The sequence below is a fragment of the Hydra viridissima genome, unplaced genomic scaffold (assembly GCF_058129835.1).
Source record: "Hydra viridissima isolate aposymbiotic clone 2 unplaced genomic scaffold, HvirCarnegie_v1 scaffold_13, whole genome shotgun sequence".
Taxonomy (NCBI): Eukaryota; Metazoa; Cnidaria; class Hydrozoa; order Anthoathecata; family Hydridae; genus Hydra; species Hydra viridissima.
In genome coordinates, this window is record NW_028324312.1 from 1,021,053 (window position 1) to 1,045,349 (window position 24,297).

Below are 24,297 nucleotides of genomic sequence, written 5' to 3' on the forward strand. Positions count from 1 at the left end.
TTGTATTTGGTTAAAAAAACTAAAATCCATTGAAAGCTTCAATTTCTGGTCTTTAAATAATGCCCTTTAATCACAGATTATGAATGGGTGCGTTGACAGCAATTTTAAAAAAATGCTTTAATTTTTAACTATTGCACAGTTTCACGCAAGTTATGAGATCGTTATCGCGCAATAAAAAATTAAGAAACTTAATTTTTACATATAGTCATTTTAAAAATACATTTAACAATAGCGGGACAAGATTAGTCCTCTCGGTATTCGTTCTGCGGCTCTGTTTTTTTTTTTTTTTTTTTTTTACCAATGAATTTTAGGACTCTTAATTAACCTTAAGTGAAAATCAATGTTTCGTTCTGTATTATAATGAGGAGAAAATCTTTTCTATAACTGTACATTTCAACAAAAAAAAAAACAACAAATGAAAAAGAGAAGCTTAAAAAAAAAAAAAAATCGACAAAATAAAATTACTTAATTTATTCAGTATAATTATTAATTTATTCAGTATAACTTACAATTAAGATTTACAAGAGTTAAAAAAAATGATGTTGAAAAAATGATTTCTAAAATTTAAAAACAGCATCTTTCGGGTCTTACAGGTCATCTTACAGGTCAAAAAAAAAAAAGTTCTTTAAATGCACTTTAAAAATTTTGCTCTAGAAATATATATTTACAGCGAATTACTATGAAAAATAGTTTATAAAATACAGACGAAATTTAACTGAAATTTATTAATCTAAAAATAAGATGCTGAAAAAAATATATCTTTCAACTCCTCTAAAAATTCTTCCAATTCTAAAAAAAAAAAAGTTTAAAACAGTCACATTGTTGCAGCTTCCCACCCTCATCCATCATTCTCCACTTTGTTTAAATTACATATTAGGAAAAATCTTCTAAAACGAAACTTAAAAGTATCCATTTTAAATTTCAGTGGTCACTTTTACAAAAGTCAACTCAATTGCTCTGTAGTTACGTCACTCGACCGCAAACAAAATCAGTGAATATAACTCTGTCTTTTCAACAACTTTAACATTAGTTCGTGATACCAAAATCATTTTGCTCAAACAATTGTTTTTGTCTCAGATCCATTATCATTTCTTCTCCCTCCATCATCATACCCACTTCAAACTTCGCCTGGCTTTTTAACCACTATTGCATCTCTTTAGTAAAGATTACTAGACATGTGTCCGAAGAGATGAATGAATGGTCGCAGGATTTTTAGAAAAAAAGTTGAAACTTATCGAACTTGATTGCTTTTTTTAACAATAATTCTAAATTATAATTGGCATCACAAACTAATGTTAACGTTGTTGAAAAAACCCGGCAATAAAGACTGGATAGAGTCAACTCAGTTTTCGGAAAGATTTAGAACCACAATTTTAGAAAACAACAACCCTCTTGCTAGCTGCACACGTGTCCATATTTGATGGTCAGACATCACACATCATCTCCACTTTTATTTGAGTTTACCAAAAAGAAAACCCTCATACTCCCATTTCATCTTAAACATCTTCTTTAACCTATAGACACATCAGTTTTCCTTTTTAAAAAAAGCGAATGGCAGTTTGCTTTTGAATTATAAAGTATGTAACGCAAAAGAAGAGTTTTCCTGGTCTACAGTCATTTTTCTTTCTGTTATTTGTTTTGTCCTTAAAAAAACAAATATCAGAAAGGAAAAAGACTTTAAAAAACAAAAAAATTATGGTAGGTAATGACACTCAGGAGAACGAGGACACTGCATGCTTTAAGGGCGTTACTAATGGAGGTAAAGGTGAACAATAGATATGCTGTAACATGTGACATTTGATACCATGTCAAATGCACTGGAACTACAAAAAGAAATATTGAAGTCATGAGGTAGATTTTCGACAATTGTCCTAAACCACTGTGAACATAAATGCTTCAAATGACAAATATGCTTTTTGTCCTCATTTTTAAATATAAAATTATCTTTCTGCCCTCATTTTTATATTTTTCATGTTATTTTTAAGCAAGGAAATCAAAGTATTTGAAAAATAGGACTAAATACTTTGGTGGAGTGTAAACAACTTTTTTTTAGAAACTCAATCATCCTCCCTGATTTCTATTTTAATTATAAGAAAATATAAAAAAATGAAATCAAGATTAGCAAAATTGGACAAGAATTACCCCATGCAGCAATTTTTAGCCAAATTAGACATAAAGTTTCAGAATTTTCCATATTTTAAATTTTTTATTCCTAATAATGATTTGTAGTATCCTTTCTTTTAAATGCATTATTATTATTCTATTAACAGGTTATTTTAAAGAAGTTCTTCCTAGATTGCAGACGAAGACATATCTATTTCATTTCTTTTCATCTTGCCACAAATAGAAGCAAAAACTGCTGTCACCATCTTTACACAACGTTCTACAGCTTAAAGCACGGTCGACCGCGAACAGCTTTGTTGTTTTTCGAAGTGCCTCTTTATTCTACTTATAGCCGAAGTTTTGGCTTCGAAAAAAAATACGAACGTCGTTAAGCTCAACGAGCTGCTTTAATTGTTGTTCGTGCGAAAACGAAATGCTTAAAACGGATAAAAGTGTTGGCGTATTTACACTTTTCGACCGCGATGCAGTTTGTCAACTCTAGCGTACTTTTTTGGCTCGTGGAGCAAAAGCCTCATGATAATAGCAAAGGCTTAAAATGTCTTAACATGTCAGCAAAGGCTTAATATGCTTAATAAACTGTGGTTAAGCTTTTGCGGTGCAGTTCATTTACAACTTATTTTGTAACTTGCTGGCACAAGCAAACGTTTATGACTTCTCGTCTAAGGCAATTGAGCGAAATCAGTCGACTCACTCTTTCTCCCTTTTCTGTTTTGTTTTTGTTTTTGTTTTTGTTTTTGTTTTTGTTTGTGTTTTTGTTTTTCTTTGTTCGTCTTCGTTTAAAATATAAAGAATTCGAAAGGAAGGTTGTTGCTTTGTTTGCTTATTGAAAGTTGTCGCCAGTTGTGAGACTTAGTTTTGTATTTGTTTACTTGTTTAAATATCGAGGAAAATATTTTAGGACATCGCATCCTAAAGGCGCCTTTTTAATAAAACATCTAACGATTTAGCTTTTAACGTTATGCTTAAAAGAATGCCCGTTTCGGTTTCATTTTTTTTTTTCTGTTTGTTTTTGTTTTTGTTTTTTTTTTCAATTCGGTATTCTAAGGGTGCCTTTATAACAACATCTAATGATTAAGCATTTAATGTTGTGCTCAAAATAAAAAAAGTGCCTTTTATATCTCTCAATGGTCTCCAAACATAAAACTGCCGACCAATCGCAACGATTAAACTGCCGACCAATGGCAGCTCAGTGGTTTGAGAAGTGAGATCATTCGATTTCCTTTTATTATCTCCAGTTAGGGTTAGGGTTAGGGTTAGGGTTACCGTGCCAACGTTCTACGTGTGGCACGGTAACTTTTCCAAAAGATCAGTTAGTTGAATGTGATGCTCTTTTGCCTCTTCCAGTTTGTCATCAGTGAGTTGCATTGTTAGTGGTGGCTAAATCTGCTGTAAATTACTCCAAACAATCAACTCCCATGTATTCTTTGCCATAAAATCAAGATTAGGAACTTTGAGCTGTTGCACACTTGTTTGGTCAAATTTCATACTTCTTTCTTCTCTAGCTCTCTGTATACACCTAACATCTAATTCTCTGATATTTGGCTGCTCCTCTGATATAATTGTGAGAAGGACATTTTCTTTACCAGAGAATGCATTAGCTTGAATAACTTTGTAACTGGCAGATAATGTGATTTCACAATTGTGCTGCACAGATGCTGTCATGAAGGATAGAAGGTTCCTTCTTGAAGATAATCCACATAAGGGCATGAAGACACATGTCATTAAAGTTACCAAATTTGATGAGAGATTGCTGATAGAAACATAATCTGAGGATCCTGTTGGCAGTGGTGACCAACCTAGAACGAGCTAGTTTTCCAGGGCTGCTCCTAACCAGATTGGTAAAACAAGTGCTACTTAGTACAGCTTGGCAGATCTCAAAAAGCTGATCTGTACTGAACATTTTTCTGTCCACCTCTGAAGGTTTTTGATATTCAACATATGGTTTATACAGCTATTCACGAAAGTTTAAACGATTGCAGAATTTTCAAATCTAATCTTCGGTTTATCTTGAATAAAAATCTAACGGAAATAGATATCAAAATAATTATTTTTCCAATTTGGTAAATAGGTTATTTGTTAATAGAATAAAAAAAAGTAGGTTTTGACTCATTACCGTTTACTCAGAAATTTCATTAAAAGGTAGGTGATACAAATTAAGAGGTTTCACAAAAGTTTAAACAATTTTATTTAGGATCAATTATTTGCTAATTAATTGATAAATCCGCTAAATTTTTTTTCACAGTGAATTTATCAATTAATTAGCAAATAATTGAGTAGTTTTCCAATCAAAAAATTCATCACAACATCATCAGGCAGCTTTTAATTCATTAAAAATCAACTTAAAATATTGTGAATTTTAAATTAATTTCAATTGCGTGCAAATGGGTCGAAAATCCGTTTCTAGTGACATCAAATGGCAAGTTATTGGTATGGCGCGGACCAAAAATCACACAAACGTTCAAATAGGCAAAATACTTAACGTTTCTGAATATTGCGTTAGAAAAACCATCAAAACCTGGGAACTTACCAAGGACATCTCTGACATGCCGCGTACTGGGAGACCATCCAAACTCAGCAACCGTGACAAAAATGGTATATTCAGAATGAGCAGAGAAAACCCCAGACTCAGCTACAAAAAGCTAGCACTAATCTTCAATGAGTCAAAAAATAATCCAAAAGTTAGCAGAGAGCTCGTGAGACAAACATTGTCGGACAAAGGTATTGGAACGTACATAGCTGCTAAAAAACCTATTCTTTCAATCACGGATAACGTAAACGACGAGTGAGGTCCAAAGAAAGGCTGGACTGGTCTGTAGAACAGTGGGCAAAAGTTATTTGGAGTGATGAAGCTAACTTTCAAGTTGTAAACCGCAAGAGAAGAATCTATGTCAAAAGATTTGCAACTGAGAAATATTCAGACAGGTTTTTGCAACATCGTCGACAAGGCGGTGGAGGTTTGGTTGGCATCTGGGGATGTTTTTCTCACAAAGGTATAGGCTTCTGTGAGCTGTATGAAGGCCGAATAATTCAATACACCTACAAGAACACATTAGAAACGTGTTTAGTTCCATCAATCAGACACTTGTATGGCAGAAGCAAGCAATTCATCTTTCAACAAGACGGGACTTCAGCTCATACAGCACACTCAATCAAAGAATATTTTTTGAAAAAAAAGTTCAATGTGATGCCCTGGTGCTCTAGATCACCAGATCTCAACCCAATTGAAAATATTTAGTTTTGGATTGACAATCAACTGACATACAATAAAATTCAATCAACTCAGCATTTAAAGCAACTTTTGAATGAGTACTGGCTGAAGGTACCTAGCGTGATGTGCATGAAATTAGTTGAACTAAAGCATAAACGAGTTTATCTTTGCTATAAAAACAAAGGAGGACACTTCAAATATTAATTTGGCTTTTTTTTTCATTTTTTGTTCGGATGTTGCAATTCGTTTAAACTTTTGTGCTTCTTATTTTTCCTATAAGATTTTTTGTAATAGCATTTTTCTAACTAAATATTAAAATTTTTATAACATGTTCATATTCATTTTAAAGCTAATTACTTTTTCTTTAATAAATAAAAAAAATTAAGTCGATATCATTTTACAGTTTTTCTTTATTAAACAAAAACCAAACATACTTGATAAAAATTCTGCAATCGTTTAAACTTTCTTGAATAGCTGTATGTTGAATATCAAAAACCTTCAAGATCTCAGAAGTCTTAACCAACATTCCAATAGAGCTTGAATAACATCTAGGAACAAATGTTGGTCCATCCAACTCCTCAAACAAATGGCATATTGGAAGCTCATTTGCATGTAGCAAACAAACTACCCATTATAGAGGCCGTTGAAGTTTTAACTCAATCAGTCTGACAACATCACCCTTGTTTCCACTGTTTACATTAGTTCTGTCACAGCCCAGCACTTGCAGTTCTTACAAATTATTCAATTGATATTGTATTCTTTAGAATACTGAATTTTATAGATTTTAATGCTTCAGCTGTGCCACTAGGAGGAGTGCAGTGTCCCAAATAGCCTCCTCCAGGTTCCTGAATCAAGGATATGTGCTCCTCCATCACAATGGCGGTCACCAACTAATGAAAGAGAAGGGAGAGACAATCACACCTGCTTTGAAGATGATGATGATGATGCAGGAGTGTTTTTATCAATAGCAGGCTATTTTGAAGTCTAGGTGTGACGGAAATGACAGAATCTAGTAGTACTGCATCAGTAAGGTTTGAGCTCTGTTTGCTTTGAATATTCTGCAGTTTTGCTGTAACTTCTTTGTTTATTGATCCAATAGCCATTTAACGTTCACTCCTTTGATATTCCAGGAAAGTGTAGCTGGTACCATATTAACTGTGGCACAGCAGCATTTTTTTAGATCTTTGCATTAGCAAGCAGATATATCAAACAGTTTGGCTAGTTTGTCCTTAGAGAGCTGAAAGTTATTACATAGAAACTGTACATAGAAACATACATAGTTTTAGCAATTTTATAAAAAAAAGATTATAAGAAATATAGTCAAGTGACTTAACACTAATAATATTTAAAAAAGTTTTTTTCAGAAAATGTTGTATCAAGCTAAATTCAAACAAAATCAATCTAACAATAGTAAGTAAACAAAGTTATGTGGGTTCACTGTGAATATTTTGGTCATAATATTTATGGATAACGCAAATATACCTAATATGTTATCACTTTGAAGCTCATAAAAAATATTTAAAAAACTGTGAAATCTGCTCTATCAATAATAATATTAGTCAAAAATTGCTACATAGGGTAATTCTTGTCCTATTTTGCTCATCTTTGTCTCACATTTTAAATTTTCCAATAATTAACCTGGAAATCAGAGAGGATAATTGAATTTCTCAGTAAAGTTGCTTTCACTCCACCCTACAAATTACCCTACTTTTCCCTAACATACAACATTTTTTTCATTTTGTAAGCATAACATGTTTTACATAAATACAATTAAACAAGAACCATAACAGATTTTTAGATTACACAACAAAGAAAAATTGGTTGATGCAAAAAGGACTAGTTCATAAAAATTTTTTGTAATTTCTTTGGTTATTAAATAATTTCTTACACTGACATTGTAGGGCTATAGAGCTGATACCATAATTAGGGCCCAAAAAAAATATCTGTAAATATGAGTGAAGATATAATTGTTCATGTTCATATAGCTCAAAGTATTATATAAATCTTTTTTCAATTTTTCATTTCATTTAAGATATGACAGGAGTAATTTTTGGGATTGCAGAAACTAAGCACCTGTCTTCAGTTAAACAATAATATAAGTTTGTTTGATATTGATAAACTTTTTAACTGCATAAATAATTAACTGTAAAAAAAAATGCAGCAAAACATCAGTGTAATCTATTATTTGAATTTATCATGTAAATGATGTAGCTACTGCAACTCATTAAATCATAAATTGTAATAAATTGTTATAGGAATTAAATATGCATTAACTAAAAGTTAAAAATTTGATGAATATGGCAAATTCACCAACAATAAACTTTTAGAATTAAAAGGTACATACTTTTATGTTAAAATCAGTTAGTATCTATATCGCTCTAATTAGTAGCATCTTGATTTGACACACTATCAGAAGAGCAACTCGAACCTTTGTTAAAAAAAAAAAGAAATATAAAAAGCATGAAGCATGTAATATTTTATCAATGTTTATTTTACATGAGTCTTAATTCTTAAGAAAAAAAAAAATTTTTAATGAGTTTGGGTATTTAGCTAACTAATTGGGGACAATTGCATGTAATTTCAATTTTATTGCAGCTTACTTTGGCAAAAAATACTTCCAAAACCATCAATATTGGTAATTGAAATACCATTTATGACATATACGAAAAATAGTATCTTCCAAGTGGCCTCCTCTGGCAGCTCCACAGACATCCACTCTTTTGTTACAACTTTCAATGACATTTCAACATAATTGAGACTCTATTTTACCAATGACACTAATAATTGAAGGCTCCAGGGGAAAAACAATGACGTTCCAAATTTGCCTGAAAAAATTGTGCTAGTGCCATCTAGTAGCATTTTTGTTGCCTTTCAGAATATCGTATTGCGAAAGGGCAAAAAAAACAACAATGGCAATCCTACGAAAAATGTGTTTTAAAATTGCCCATCCCATCCCTTTACAGCGTGGCGCCATACATTGTCTCTTTAATTTTTTTACTGTAAGTTATTGCTTAAATTATTATTAATTGAACGTTAATAATCATTTTATTAAAGATAATTTTGCAATGGTTTCAAAGGTTTCAGTTGTGAAAGTTTCTTTTGCTCATATCTCAAAATGAGATTTTTGGTTATCTCATCATTACTCCCCGGACTCTTCAATTGCATCCTTTAAGTCCACAAACTGATTGTGAATTATTCTTATAGACCTGGAATTTCATGCAAACCTAAAGAAAATAATCCAATGGTGATAAATCACATGACCTTGCTGGCCTAATGACATCATCATTTCTACTGATGACACATCTAGGAAATTTGGTATGCAATAAAGTGATTGTTTTATTAGCAAAATGAGGTGTAGGGCCATTCTGGTAAAAGAAATGTCCTCTAGATCAACATTTATCGATTGAGGCCACCAAAATTCAGTTAGCAGCTAACAATATCAATCACCATTAAAAGTTACAGCTTCACCAGCAGCATTTTCAAAGAAGTAATGCTAATTACAGTTTTTCAAAAAAGGAAACATACCTAACTACTTAATCACTGTTCAGCTCAGTGGATGCAAACAACACAAACTAATAAAATTATTGTGAGATTTAACTTTTACCAAAAACAGATTGGAGGCATGCGTTGTCAACACTTCAACTCTTGATAAAAACAATGGAATGTCTCCCTTAAACAAATCAGAAGTTAAAGAATGGGCAGTGCAATAACATAATCAAAAGGAGAAAATGAAACAGAAAAAGTCATTTATTCAAGCTAAGTGTTAAAATGAAATTGGACTAGTTTTGGATCTGCCAAGAACTGATTGCTCTGGAACATCTATAATTGGTAATACAGCTCAAGGATTTTTTTGAAACCCAGAAAAGACAGCCAATAGAACTGAACTTATGTAACTCCATTAAAATGTAATCCTATGCTTTGACCTCTTGATCCAAAACAATGGAAGATTTTTTGAGGCAACTTTTGTGCTCTTTAGATCCTATCATTAGTTCTTTACAACAGCCACATATTGTTTTTCTCCTAAAGAAGGTTTTCCAGAAAGGGTTGTAAATCATTTAAAATAGGGACATCACAACAGCTTTTAAATTGTTTTTTTAGTGAGTTATGAAATGATCAATTACATATACAATAAGTTTATTCGATAATTGTAGTTAATCAGTAATGACCCCCACAAATTACATACATAAAAAATAACATTACTAGTAGAACTGCTGTCAAATTAGTTAATACACCTAAACTAAACCTTTAAAAATTATTAGGAAAAAGTTAAGATTTTTGTACATTTAAAAATATATTTGGCTTACTATAAAAAGTGTGGGAGCAAAAAGAAATTTAAATATTGCTGAAGATGTAATTTGTAAAGAAAAACTAATACCTAAACATAAAATTCATTTCATACTTTTAAAATCCAACCTTAAGTCATAATACTTATCTTTAACACTTTTAAAACTTAATTAGTAAAGTCAATTATATCTAGTTTTACTTTTAGCAGGCTTCACCATTTCACAAATTAGAAAAAATGCAAATAAAAATACTAACAAAAACATTATCTTTAATACTTAAAATCTAAATAAACACACCTAGAGCATATGCATGAGGTTTCGTGATAGTGCTCTCAACATATGTATTAAACTGCCCTGATTCCTGAATTGGTATTGTGTCAATAACTTCTACGAAGCTGCTAGGAAAGATTCCACGTCTCCCACCAATTTCACCCTCCCACCAGCCATCGTCATTCTTAACAACCTTTTTTATAATTTCACCAATAACAAGCGTATGTTCATTTTGTTCAATGGCTTCATATGGATAAAGCACTTTTGCAGAAACTAAAATAAGAATAATAGTTCAAAAATTAAGTTTATCACATTACCAGTTTATTTTTTTAACTGTTAGCTTATATAACTTTAAAAGACAAATTGCACCAGCCAGGGGTAAAAAAACAATTCTGTCTGATTCTTATGTTTTTGGGTGTGCTGATTCTAAAACAACAATAAAAAAAAGTTGGATCATCCACCATTCTTGCACATTTGAATAATGACCTCTTCAATATTAGTATTTGTTTTCCCACCTCGTTTTACTTACTTGCTAACAGTTGTTTGTTTTCTTTCAATAACTTCACTTTTAAGCTTTTTTGTCAATTACAGAGTTTCTTAAATAATAAAAATAAAACTTGGTACTCAAGTAAACCTGTGTGGTCCACACAAGGTATGCTATGTTTGTGATGAAGACCTTAGAAAGTGATTAAGAAAAGAAAAGACAGCTTTCAGATTTGCTGAACCATGATATGGAAAGAACCAAAAAACCAATCAAATGATTGTTATTTCTGTGGCATTGAAGTCACTGGATATAACTCCAAAAATAAGAACATAATCATCTACCCTAACCATTCATCAGCCATCTGGCCGGTCAGCCATGGTCTAAGAGCTACCATAGGATATTGATGACTTTTTATTTGATCAGTCTGATGTAACTGAATCTGATGAAGATGGAATGGAAGATGATGAGTTCCAATATTAAAAACAGATATTTTAAATGTTTAAAAAAAAGTATAGCAATTTTTATAAAGAATCTTTTTTAATTTTAAGAACTTTTAAAATCAAAACCTTTTCTTACTAAAAATAAGCTATCTAAGTTGCTCTTTATATATGATCATCTGTATAAAGGATAGAAACATGGGGGTTGGGGTGATTAACTATTCCACAGTTACAGAGCTCAAAAAAATTAAGTAGAGAAAAATGATGTTTATGATTTGAAGGTTTTTTATAATCATTTGTTATTTGTTAATGTCATCAGTTTGTTTCATACAAAGTTGAGTAGCAAGTAATCAAAAAATGTTTCATTTAAGTTAAGTGACAAGTACTTAAAAATTTTTCATAAAAAGTTGAGTGATAACATACAAAGTTGAGTGATAAGTAAATACAAGCAATTCATTGAAATGAAATAATATAAAATTTATAAGAATGTTTAAGAAGGTTTTCTTTTAGAGATACATAATTTAATTGGAAAAAATTTACTACTTTTTAATGGTAAAATTTTTCAAATGAAAAAGGAATTGTTTACTTCCAACATTAGGATTTTTTTTATGCAAACAGTTTATTTATGAACAATATTGTTTTATGTTACACAATAAATTTTTCAAAAACTATTCCAAGTAAAATGGATCTGCAATTAGAGAAAAAGAGCACAGCAATCATCATACAAAACTTTTCAAAACACAAGTGTTTTAAACACAAACATAACTACTGAGAACCTCAGAAACTTTAGAGTAATCCAGTTGTTATTTAACATACATATACACTAATCCTATATCTAAGTTTCACTTAAGTGAAAACTGCAATATTGCTCATCAGTTCAAAGTACAGTAGAACTACCGTCACAATTTGTGCCAGCAATTCTACAACTAAATATTCTATTACAATAGAAGGGAGCTCAGAAAAACCATTATTAGTTTTTTTCTTGAAAAAATATTTAAGATATTTTTTAGACATCAGTAATTTATGATTATACTGCATGTTAAACTTACATAAAGCTATTAATAAACAATTGTCCTTTGTTAAAATTTTGCAGCTAAACTTGCCATTAGAAAGATTTTGCTTCAGAGCAGAACATTATCTTATTTCAAAAACCGTTCTATGGTGAAAATCTAAAGGAATAGTTAACCAAATGTTTATGTTCCTAGCATTGAGAAAAACATTTTTACAACTTCACAAAATAAGAGTGATTGATGTATCATGACTTGAACTTTCAGTAGGGTACTTGACTAGAGATGAAATAGAATATACATCTGACTATATATGAATATATATGACAAAAGAAGAAATAAATATAGCTGACAAGGGATGAAAGAACTGTTTCAGTCAGCTTTGTGAGATGCTGATATGGACAGAAAAGTTAAAGACATTATTAAAGGAGTGATAAAAATGGATTAAATGCAGCTAATCAACAACATCAAATAACAACAATCTTGTCACTCTCTGTTTAGTCAGATCAAATTATGATTTGATTTAACTTTATCTTTAACATGACTTTGAACTTTTAAAAGTTGTCTCTTTTTCTAACTTAACCAAGAAACACTTTTTAGAATTTTAAAAACTCTTAAAGAATCTGCTCTTCAAATTTTCCAATTATATAACATATTACTAGAATTCTAACTCAACAATAAAAAAAAGTTGCAATATTAGTGATTGGCTCAAAGTTCTGTCACAAATGTGACATTTAACTAACTCCTCTTTAAAGTACAAAATGCAAAATGTTTTACAAAACAACACTGATAATTAATATTGAATACTTTTAGGTTTTTCTGAAAAGAATGGTCTATACAAAGTACTGGTGAGCAAAAAATGGTAAAGCTGACACATTAGAGAAGAAATCTTATTTTTAGTTTGACAATATAAGAAATTTGTCCAGATAAATTGTGATAATCCTGGGTTATTTTATTATTCTATATTTTTGTAAAAATGTTACAAGCAAAATTTTATGGTATGACCATAATGACTTGAAGCATAAGGGAGGTTATAAGATAAAAATATATAACTTAAGAGTTAAACTCAAATTTATTGAATGGTAAAGAATATAATTTAACTTAGTCAAATAAAAACAATGGCTGTGTATTCTTACCCTAACTCTAACTTACAAATGGATTAGTTATTCACTCAATCACTTAATATGCATAGCCAATAATCTATTAATACTAAAGCATTAATACTACTAAAAATCTTATTTTACAACAATATTCAATAAGAAGAAGCATTTTAAATAGTATGGCTTAATTGCAATCAAAATAAGTACAAAAAAAAAAAAAAATGATAATAAAAATATTTATTTGAATGAAAAATACCTTGTGGAGCATCTAAAACAATATTAGTGTTGTTCTGAACTACAGCTGATGAGCTAGCAGAAGAACTGTTAAGACCTTAGGGAATAATATACTAAAATGATCATGCATTCACAGTTTTCGTAATACACAAATACTTTAGAATATAACTTTTGTGCAATTTTACACTTACATACATACATGCGTAGATGCATAGATACATACATACATACATACATACATACATACATACATACATACATACATACATACATACATACATACATACATACATACATACATACATACATACATACATACATACATACATACATACTTACATTGAAAATCATGCTCGATTTCGCTAATTAAATCTTTATATTTACAAGTATCTAAGACTTTTTTTAACTCTTCCCATGTTGTATGTCCAGTAATTTGTTTCCATTTATAAAGAACTTGTACAGCTTTCTCTTGAGTCATGTAGTTATCACAATCAATGTGATCCAGTTCATATTTCTCTAAACCAAGATTTCTTCCTATGTGACGCCACTCTCTTCCGATTTTGTTACTGACTTTATCAAGTAATTTTGGTGACAATTCATCATTCCTTGAGGACATTTCAAAGAACAGAGGCTGTCAACGGCTACGTCTGACCTTTGCGTAGGTTTTCGCGACACAAAGTTCACTGAAAATGCTTATTTATAGTCGACGTTGGCTAAATGTTGCTAAATCCCCCGATCAGTCATTACATGTTTTGCGATTCTTTTTCCATATAAACACACCACTTAGGATTTTTCACAGTTACGACAGTAGTTGATCAGTCCTACTAACATGAAGTTTTTTCTCAAAAAATCGATGAGATAGCAACAATCATCTCTTCAAACAAAAAACCTCTCATAACAACTTTTCTCCTTCTTTTATACCGGACATTTTATTCCTGACGTGGAAATAAAAATGAATACTGACACTTGTCAAGAGAACGCGGAAAACCACTGAGAGCAAATATAAGATATGTTAGAAACAAACGAGAAAAATGTTGTAGATGAAAGAAAGTCCCCAAGAAATCGACGCGCCTTTGCGACGGGATGGTCGGGAACGGCGCATGCCTTCAAAATACCTCGATTGCTATTTGTATGATTCGTAAGGATCAAGGAGGACTGTAAATACTTTGCGAAATTTGCTTAAACGTTTAACGACCTTACGCAATTAATAATTTTGATTTGTTGTTGCAAAGATAATTGTAAAAATGTTTTAATTGTAAATATGTGTTGGTTTTTATTGCGATTTTTTTAGGGATATTGCACAACGAATGAGTGTCATTTTGAGGTCTAATGTGTTTCACATGATGCGGAATGCTGTTCACTTCTACAGTTTAGTTCAACAGATTGCGAGTTATTTTAGCTGGGTGCCACTTTGTATGGCACTTCGCATTTGGTGGTTTCAGCCAAACTTTGTCGCCAATTCGAAATCTTTCATTCACGTCATTTTTTACCGTAAGGTTCTCTTTTCTCAATCCTTTAACAACAATGGGATAGCTGTATATTTTGTACATCGGGCTTACACCATTTTTGTTCACTGAAACCCTGTACCAATGTACAGGGTTGCGCTGAAACCCTGTACCACTTCTGGTAGGTACTTCACATGATTTTACTTTTCTTTATCATCTTTGGCAATAATTTTTGTACTACTTTTACTTAGATTTCTTTACTATCTTTAGCCATGATTAATTGCAAAATATGTGAAAAATATAGACGCTTTCAGAATAAGTTCATTTTTTAAATTTGGATTATTGGCCCTTTTTGGATAATCGTCATAACCCCCAAGTTATGACGATTTTGTGCTGTCCAAAAATGCTTTTTTTGGGTCCAAGTGTATGGAGTTTTTCTTAATGATTTACGGCACCGAATTTTAAAGTTTTATTTACTTTTCAATTGACATCGACGAAAAGACTTGAGCACAAATAATAAAGTTGAATTTTTTTTAAAAAAAAACAACAAAGGAACCAATCCATTCAATTATACAAATCGTTTTTGTGAAATAGTAGGCCCAGGGATTGTTTTTCCCTTTTGGGACATATGGATCAAAAGCTATAAAATGACGTTAAAAGTAATAAAAATTAGCTTTAGTAAAGGAAAAAGAGCTTTTTAAATTTTCGGAGTGAACTAATTCATAAAATTTTATCCCAGGGCTCGCTTTCCCCATTTGAAGTAATTGGGTCAATAGTAAAATCTTCTCTACAAAAAGTATAAAAATTAACTTTTGTTAAGAAATGATAGTTTTTTCATTCAATAAGAGTGAACAAATTTATATAAATTTATGAAAATTCTAAAAATATGTAAGAATTCTAGGGCTCATTTCCCCTTTTTGGGCAATTGAGTCAAACAAAATACAATTTCTGCGAAAGCCATAAAAAACAACTAGCCAAAAAACAATAAATTTTTTTAATTATTATAGTGAACATGCTCATATACACTTATGAAAATCAAGAAAACATGTAAGAATTCCTGGGGACGATTTTCCCATTCAGGGCAATTGAGTCAAAAGCGATAAAATCTCTGTGGAAAGCATAAAAAACAACTTTAGTTAAAAAGCAAGAGCTTTTTCAATCTTTAAAGCATTTCATAGTGTTCAAATGTTCTTTAAAAAAAAAATGTTAATAATAAACTTGATTATCATTAAAAAAAAATCATAGATTTATCTTTGTTTACAATTAAGTACATATAATATAAAAGTAGATCTGAAATAACAATCACAGGATTTTAAATTAACAAATACTGAAAAAAAATTTAATAACGGGCAGACCACGAGCTACCAATGCCGATATGAACACGTTTTCACACATTTTGTGATATGAACACATTTTCACACATTTTGTGATGAACACGGGGCGAAAGGTAAGATCAGAACTAAAACTCATAAACTGCTAAACACTCCTTACACTTGCATGCACACACACACATATAAAATAAAACCTCCAAGTGTGCTAATAATTATGAAATTTTGTTGTATATATGTTTTAATAAAATGTTTGAGATATTGTCTATTTATTTTTTATAAGGTCATTTCTCCTTTATCAAAAGATATAGCAAGATTTTTATAACAAGATCATATCTCCTTTATCAAAAGCAGATAACAGTGGAAATGTGTTAATGCTTCCAGGTTCTGATTCGTAAATACTATCATATAATGTTTGCTTGATTTTTTTTTTTTTTTTGACTTTCGCTATTAAAATAACATCTGCTTTGCACCAAAAATACTCTTATTCGTCAACTTCTTTTATTTTATGAAGAACAACTCGCCCAACTAAACTGCCTGGATCATCTAATAAAGTCGGTAAAAATTCGACTTTTAATAACTTTGTTCCTTAAAGTATCATTAACAATTTTTAAAGATTTATCTTCTGCTTCTTCTACTGTTAGCCAAACGTTAACAAAACAAATTTTAGCCAAACTAACAATTTCAATGGAATAAGCTTATTTACTACATTTGCTTTTTTTAGTGATGTTTTTCTTTTTTTTAGTGATGCTTTTAATTGCTGTTTTATTCTAAACATTGAGGTTCTCTTTAAATTAATTCTACTTGGCGCTCTTTATTATTTGATGATGATGATGATGATGATGATGATGATGATGATGATGATGATGATGATGATGATGATGATGATCATGGTGATGATGATCATGATGATGATGATGATCATGGTGATGATGATGATGATGATGATCATGATGATGATGATGATGATGATCATGATGATGACCATGATGATGATGATCATGATGACAATAAATGCTTCAACAATCCGAGCGTATAATAAAAAGGACATAAACTTATTCCTTCATCATTTTCAATCAAAAAGTATAATTTCTGAAGATATATCAACTACACTAATGGTATGATATATATTTTTTGATAAGACTAGTTATGAAACACATTTGCTGACTCCTATAACCATAATTGCAGTTTGTCTCTAAAAATTTTGTGACTGTTTATAGTTCTACCTTTGCCTTTATTTTGTTTTAACTGGTCTACTGTTTAAATATGGTTTTAATTTAGTAAATTTTTATGATATAAAATTTACTACATTAATAATTAGCTAACAGAAGGAATATTTTTATTTACTGGTAACATAAAAGAACGGGTTTTAATTGTTTATTCATCATGTTATATATGTCGCTATTTATTTTTATTTTATGGAAGTATAAATTTATTTGATTTAATTACAGGGAATTATGTCTGAGTCTACAAAATAATTGTTTCCTAGGATTTTACAAGGAAAAGTTAAAAAACATGAACAACCCGAATTAAGGAGCTTTGCTTTAACGTTAAAATTTTTTTCTGCTAAAGCATATAGTTATGTTAGGAAATCATTTAATAATACTCTTCTTCATCCACGAACTATACTAAAATGGTATGAAAGTGTTGACTGTTCCCCTGGATTAATTAAGGAAGCTTTAGTTACTCTTCATAGAAAAATAAAAGAGGCTCAGAAAACTGATCAACGTGTTGTGTGTTCATTAATGTAAGAAGAGATGATTGTTAGAAAAAAAAATTGGATGGACACAGGCGCATAGACACATGGATGGACACATAGGTGAACTCGCCTATGGATGGACAGGCCATAAATTTTCTGGTAATATTGATTTTGGTGCTGATATTAATAATTATAGTTTTAATTCTTACTAACATAAAATCGAATAGATTTAAACCATATTTTAAATTCTAAAATAAATTTACATACTTTGGTTTTTTTTATGTTCTCCTATACGACTAAACTAGAGATTACGATCATTTTTTTAAATATGTCAACGGAAAAATGGGACTGTGACCAAATTACAAATAAACTTTAAACCTGTTTACTCGGCTGAGGCCCTTTGTCTTAAATCCCGTTGTTGTTTCTTAAGTTGCATCACTGAATCTCAAAATAATAACCAGTTATAGTATTCGGGAATTCTCTTAAAACCAGTTTGTCAAAGAAACCGAAGTTTTACCCGTTTTACCCGAAGCAAAAGAAGCTCTAGTTTTCATGCTAAACTGTGTGAATGGACGCTGAAAACTTCCTCTTGCATATATTTTAATTGATGGTTGTTGTGAAAGGTGGTTGTGAAAAAGCTATTATTGTTAAACGTTGTCTACAATTTATTTATGAAAGTGACACATAAGTTATGTCGCTTACATTTGATGGAACTTCTTCAAATACTAGTATGACAAACTTTTTAGGATCCAATATTTTTATTGAGAACATGAAGACTTGGTTTTCTCATACTTTATGAAATTGTCGCTTGAAAGAATCAGAGAATTTTATTAAAATAATATAAAATTTATTAAACGTAAAAATTTTGAAGAGAATTGCTCTGGAGGGAAATTCTAGACATTCTACTTCACTTATCAGAAAGACACTCAATACTCTGATTGATCTATATAACAAAAACAAAAAGAAATTGTCTGATAAATTCACTGAAACACATTCTTAGTTATTATATGTCAGCAATTTTAATGGAGAATGGAAAAACACGGAGGATAAAGAGTTCTACAGAGGCAAGTTAAAAGTGGAGGAAAGATTGGTTATTTTATGGTCAAACAATTAGTCAAACAATTGGAATCAATCCACCCAAAAAAACGAACCAACTATCAATCTTAAGCCAGCTCTTTTCAATCTCAACCTACACAAACACATAAAAGTGTCAATCTCAGAATCTTTGGATTCTGAAACCTCTGATTCTTTACCCGAGTTGCCAACATCTTCTTCCTCATTAGCAAGCACTACAACAGCGGGTTTACTAATACTGAAAAACAATATTTCTACACATAAAGCACATGACGTTCTTGCAACCATCGCTGAACAGGGTCATGATATGCCGGTTCTTAGTCAGGCGGGTGTCTGAAAACGAGTAATCTCTGAAGGAAAAAAAAAAGAAAACCAAAACTGTTTAAAAACATCAAAGGAAATGATGGTAAAAGATTGCAAGGGGAAAAGTATTAAGTAGTTCTGCTGAAAAATATGACAACCGAAAACAAACTCGGTATTTTTAAGAGCGTAATTGTATATATATATATATATAATAAATTTGTAAGAGTGGTTCTGCAGCGGCCATTCACAAGGAACTATATCAGCTAATTAATGAATACGATTCTTGGGAAAATATTTGCATGATAATCTTCGACACGACTGCAGTAAATGCTGGTCGATTGTAAAGCTTATACAGGATGATGTCTTGAGCAAGGGCTTTTAGAAGCCACATTATATTGGCTGTCAGCACTATGTACTCAACCTCTTTCTGAAGTATGTCATGAATTTTCTTATACAAAAGTCAATAAGAAAACCAGAACTCAACTATTTCTTCGTTGACAAATTAACAGAAAACTATGTCTCTCTTCAGGCTGATTACCACCTCATTGCGACAGATGATGTTAACACAGGCAAGAACCCTGAATGGCGAGATGATTTCAAGTTCTTTTATGAACTATGTCAGGCATATCGTCATCTTCAATTTGGCCTCGAATCAGCTGGAAGAAACTCCCAAAATTACACCAAGCCAGATGGAAATTACGTGCGATATATGCTGTTGTAGGATTACTTCTTATACCAGTGTGGCGCAGCATCCTCGCTCCACCATACGACTTCATCTGCTACAAATGGGCAAAAGCTTGGTTCCATTTGCAACACTACAATGAAGAGTCCATCAATAAACTGTTTACCTCACTCATCAAGATAAAATCAAAGAAGACAATTAAGCGTTTGGAGGCGCATTAGTCAGGAGAGGAGTCATTAGTTGATAGTCCCAGATCTAACCAGATTGCTGAACGTTCTGTAAAATTGAAGGAACTTCATGCGAAATCGAGAAAAATTGAATTTTTGAATCTGAATAGGAAATGATACTTTTCATAGGAAAAAAATTTTTTTTTAACATTTCTTGTATATTTTGTACAGATTACTAACTGTTCTGTATCTTGTTTGTTACTATTAGTATTTTGAATAAAGCTAAAAAAGATATCAAAAAGAAACTGATTTCAAACAAACCAATGCTGCAGCTTTTTGGGACCGAATTTAATGTTAAGAGGTAAACTCATTCAATAAAAGCACGTGTTTTTATACAATCAAATATATATGTAAACTTTATGAAAATGAATTTTGAGAGGTCATAGAATAATCCGTCAATCATCTAATATATTTGGATTAAACACATAGTTGATTGTGAGTGGAAGGTTGTGTTGATTTCTAAGTTCTTGTTTGGCAAAACTATTAAAAGTAAAACATGAATGCTAGATGAAAATTTTTAATTCGAACAAATTGGTAAAAAGAGATAGCAAAAGTTGATGCATGTAAATAGCAAGATAAAAGATAAAGATAGCAAGAAAAAAGGAGAAAGATTTTTTTACATGTCCAGCCTATTATTTATCAATTACGTGAGTCTAAAAAAGATTTTATTGGATAATATTCCTTAAAATTACGTCTGTACCGTTGTTCCTCACTGATTCTAGTTCTATTAAATTGTTCTTACAGAAGGTAGTAAGGTACTATTTAACATCCCTACAACTCTCTTCAATATCATTTCTCTGTTGATGAATATAAATAAAAAATGATATAGTTATTTGTTAAAAATATTACAAGATAAATTTAAATTATATTGTTGTCAAATAAATCAAGTAATATTTTAAATTATCAAGTAATACCTTAAACTAGTTTTAAAAATTTTTCGTTTTTACTCTCAACGTAAAAAGATTTTTAAAAACATCATTTTACCGAAATATGATGGTTTTACAAAATTTATAATTTTAAACTTTTTCAACTCCTCGGAAATCTTTTGAGAATTCTCTTGAGAATTCTTTTTAGAAAATCTTGATTCTCGAGAACTTAATTTCGCAACTTTGTGGGAAACCCCGAATTTCAATGTGATTTTCTCGAGAAATACGCAATTTTACATTTTATTGAGCTGGTATATTACTTGTCTAAGTAAGTCAAAAGTTGTGAAAAGGTCTCTTTTATCTCAAAACCTCGAAGCCTGTACAAGTGCAAGTGTCTGTTCATTTTAACGAAACTATTAATTGACAGTTATTGTCATTTTGTCTTACGCTCCAACACCTCAAACGATGGAAATTAAGAAAATTAGTAAAAAACCAGCTTTTTAACCTGACAAGAAAAAGGCACTATGGTTCTCATTTTAGTTTTATTTCAGATTAAAAATATACGTAACTTTAAAATCCGTGTTGCGTACACACTTGTCCAAAATTGGAAATAACTACTCCGAAGCTTCCCGAAAAAACCCTTTGGAGCGGAGTATCTACATATGTTCCTGATTAGAAAAATAAAAAAAATGAAATCCTTCATGATCGTCCGAGCGAGAAATTTCAGTTTAAAAAATAAGATTTTTGCAAAAAAAAATTTTAATTTTTTTTTTCAAAATTTGATGAAAAAATCAGTTCTTAAGTATTAGTGGCACATCCCTAATAAAATATTGAACCAAATTTCGGGAAAAGGCATTTTAATGACATATTCATGTTTTCATTCGTGGAATGCACAACTCAAAAATGCCAAACTCAGCAAAAAATCATGAAGACTGTCGGAAGTCAGTTTGTCTCCTCTGTATGAAAAAATGTTCTAGGGAGCTAACAAGTTTTCTTAAAGACCAAGTCAAGAGTCTGATTTCTCAGGATGTTGACTTTTGTGACACACGAGTCCCACTTGGAATGTGTGATTCTTGCAGACTGCTTCTGAGGAGAAAGAAAAATGGTGAGAATGTCTCTGTCCCTCCCATTTTTGATTTCTCATCTGTCATGCCTAGGCCTGAGACAAGAGGACAGCAGTGTGATTGCATCATTTGCAAAATTGGACACCTGAAAGCATTGCAAAAGCACCCATCTGAAATGCCACAACAGCCTTTACCATCCCAAGACCAAAGAAGATGTTCTGATTGCCTCTCCTTAATTGGAAGAGGAGTACCTCATCAATGCAATCAGTTCACATTCAGGCATAACATAAAGATGTTGGCATCAAAAGATTCCAAAGTCAGTGAACAGATTGCTTCAGCAGTCATTTCATCTAAAGAGGCTTCTCCTCATGGAACCCTAAGAATAGCACAAAGTGGTGGTGGGCGACCTTTGCCAATTACTCCAGGTAACTGTAACTTGCAAATCTTTTATCTGATAGTAATTAAAACTTTGTCATTGTCTTTGTCTTTTACAAAAGAAAAAACCTTTAACAAATAAAATTTGCAGTTCAAATCTAAACTTTACTTTCCATAAAGAAAACTTGGTTGTTTATGTGAAAAATTTGCTCCTACTCATAGCAATGTTTTTAATACAGGTGCAGCAAGCGCAAAAAGACTCTTTGGTGATGAAGTAGTTCTAAAAGCCCAAGACCTTGCAAACATTCAGACAAACACAGGGCTGTCTAATGCAAGCGTCAAAAAATTGGCCTCAACATTGAACCATGTTGCACAAGCCAGAGTTGTTGAACCTCAATTCCGGGCAAAATTCCATCAAATAGGTACACAACTATCTGAACATTTCACTCACACAAACATAACTGTGACACATGAAAAGTCTCAGACAAAGAAACAAATTGTGGTTCACTGCAAGAATCTCTCTGAACTTCTCAATGATGTCTTGCTCAAAAGACAAGTGTATAAAGAGCACATAGTCAAGCTTGGAATTGACGGTGGTGGTGGTTTCCTCAAGGTTAGCCTTGGGATTCAAGAAGATGAATTGATTTCTCAAGTTCAAGCTCCACCAGACAAGAAGACACTTACATCTTTTGCAGCAAAAGACAGTGGTGTGAAATCTCAACTTCTTGTTGCTGTAGCAGAGGATGTACCAGAAAACTATGAGAATTTGAGAACAATACTATCTCTCATCTTCTCTGAGCGAGTTGACTTTCTTCTTTCAAGTGACCTGAAGGTGGCAAACCTTGTGTGTGGGCTTCAGTCACATGCCAGCTCACACCCTTGCACATGGTGTGACATTGACCACAATAGGTTATCACAGAATGGTAACTTTCGAACCTTTGGATCCATCAGAAGATCTTATGCCTCATTTAAAGCAGCTGGTTTAGACATGAAAAAGGCTAAACAATTTCAGAATGTGGTGCATGAGCCCCTCTTGGATTTTTCTGACAATGCACTTGTTCTTGACATCATACCACCAATGGAGCTACATCTCCTTCTCGGTGTAGTGAACCATCTGTTCAAGGCACTAAAGGACTCCTGGCCTGAGGCTGAAGAATGGCCTAAAGCTCTTCATATCAAAGAACAGCCTTTTCACGGAGGGCAGTTTGCTGGGAATGAATGCCGCAAACTCCTCAAAAATGTTGACCTTCTTCAAAGACAAGCAGAGAATTGTTCAGCTTTTCATGTTTTTCCATTCATCGACACTTTGAGAAAGTTTGATGCAGTTGTGAATGCCTGCTTTGGAAATCATCTGGATTCAAACTACTCAAAGAAAATTGACCAATTTCAACTGGCTTTCCTCTCCTTGCCAAAAGTAAGTGTGACTCCAAAAGTCCACACTGTCTTCTTTCATGTCAAGGATTTCATTGATCGTCACAAAAAGTCTCTTGGACCATTCAGCGAACAGACAACAGAAGCCCTTCATCACAGTTTCCGAACCCACTGGGAGAGATACAAAAGGCCTCTGGGTCATCCAGACTATCCAGAAAAGTTGCTGAGTTGCATAGTAGATTTCAACAGCAAGCGTCTTTAATGCAAAGTTATCAAGAAAACATCGTCTCTTTGTTTCAGTTTATTTATGTTTTAGTTTTTCAAAAAAGCTTGACTAACTAACATTAAAGCTGCCCCCAACTCAATTTTTTAAAGAGTACATTGTTTTCTCACATTGTTTTCTCACATTATTTCTTTGTTATGTGTTCATAGAATAAAAAGAATAAAAGCAATCTACAGTGGACAATTGTTAAATCATTTTAAAAAAAATCAAAATTAAACTTGCTAAACAATCATTTTACTTTTGATTTTGAAGTTTTTTAAACATTTTAGTGACTTACCCATGCATCAGGGATCTGTTATGTAGTGTAGATCAATGTTTAGTGAATAAAAAATGTGTTTTCTTTTGATTGCAAAAAAATATTTTTTGTCGCAATTTCTTACATTTTAAAACTAAAATTTCTCGCGCGGACGGTCATGAAGGATTTCATTTTTTT

At 31.6% G+C, this 24,297-nt stretch overlaps 3 protein-coding genes across 5 annotated transcripts in view; 2 read left to right on the plus strand and 1 right to left on the minus strand.

The window, feature by feature from the left end:
* The window catches only part of LOC145195258 (E3 ubiquitin-protein ligase MARCHF4-like), a 260,175-nt gene that overhangs the window by 203,397 nt on the left and 32,481 nt on the right, over window positions 1–24,297 (plus strand). The gene's annotated exons all lie outside the window — the stretch shown is intronic.
* The window catches only part of LOC149879943 (uncharacterized), a 113,384-nt gene continuing 89,556 nt past the window's right edge, over window positions 470–24,297 (minus strand). The window contains exons 1-5 of one of the 3 annotated variants that reach the window (XM_090070968.1): window positions 13,487–13,919; window positions 13,170–13,244; window positions 9,913–10,158; window positions 7,677–7,760; window positions 470–789 (exon numbers count right to left, since the gene is read on the minus strand). In XM_090070968.1, coding sequence (XP_089927094.1) covers window positions 7,711–7,760; window positions 9,913–10,158; window positions 13,170–13,244; window positions 13,487–13,763 — 648 coding nt within the window. In that variant the 5' untranslated portion in view covers window positions 13,764–13,919 and the 3' untranslated portion in view covers window positions 470–789; window positions 7,677–7,710. The other 2 variants (XM_090070970.1, XR_016446464.1) reach the window with 2 other exon arrangements.
* On the plus strand, window positions 21,485–24,267 carry LOC149879944 (uncharacterized). Its single transcript, XM_090070953.1, has 2 exons — window positions 21,485–22,260; window positions 22,450–24,267. The coding sequence occupies exons 1-2, from the start codon at window positions 21,660–21,662 to the stop codon at window positions 23,841–23,843; spliced, it is 1,995 nt and encodes a 664-aa protein (XP_089927079.1). The 5' UTR covers window positions 21,485–21,659; the 3' UTR covers window positions 23,844–24,267.

What these genes read in the sequence shown, in the direction of transcription:
- LOC149879944 (XM_090070953.1), top strand. Translation starts at nt 21,660, where the DNA reads ATGCACAACTCAAAAATGCCAAACTCAGCAAAAAATCATGAAGACTGT. An exon ending in ACCTTTGCCAATTACTCCAG is followed by an intron (nt 22,261 to 22,449) that starts GTAACTGTAACT and finishes TTTTTAATACAG; the next exon opens with GTGCAGCAAGCGCAAAAAGA.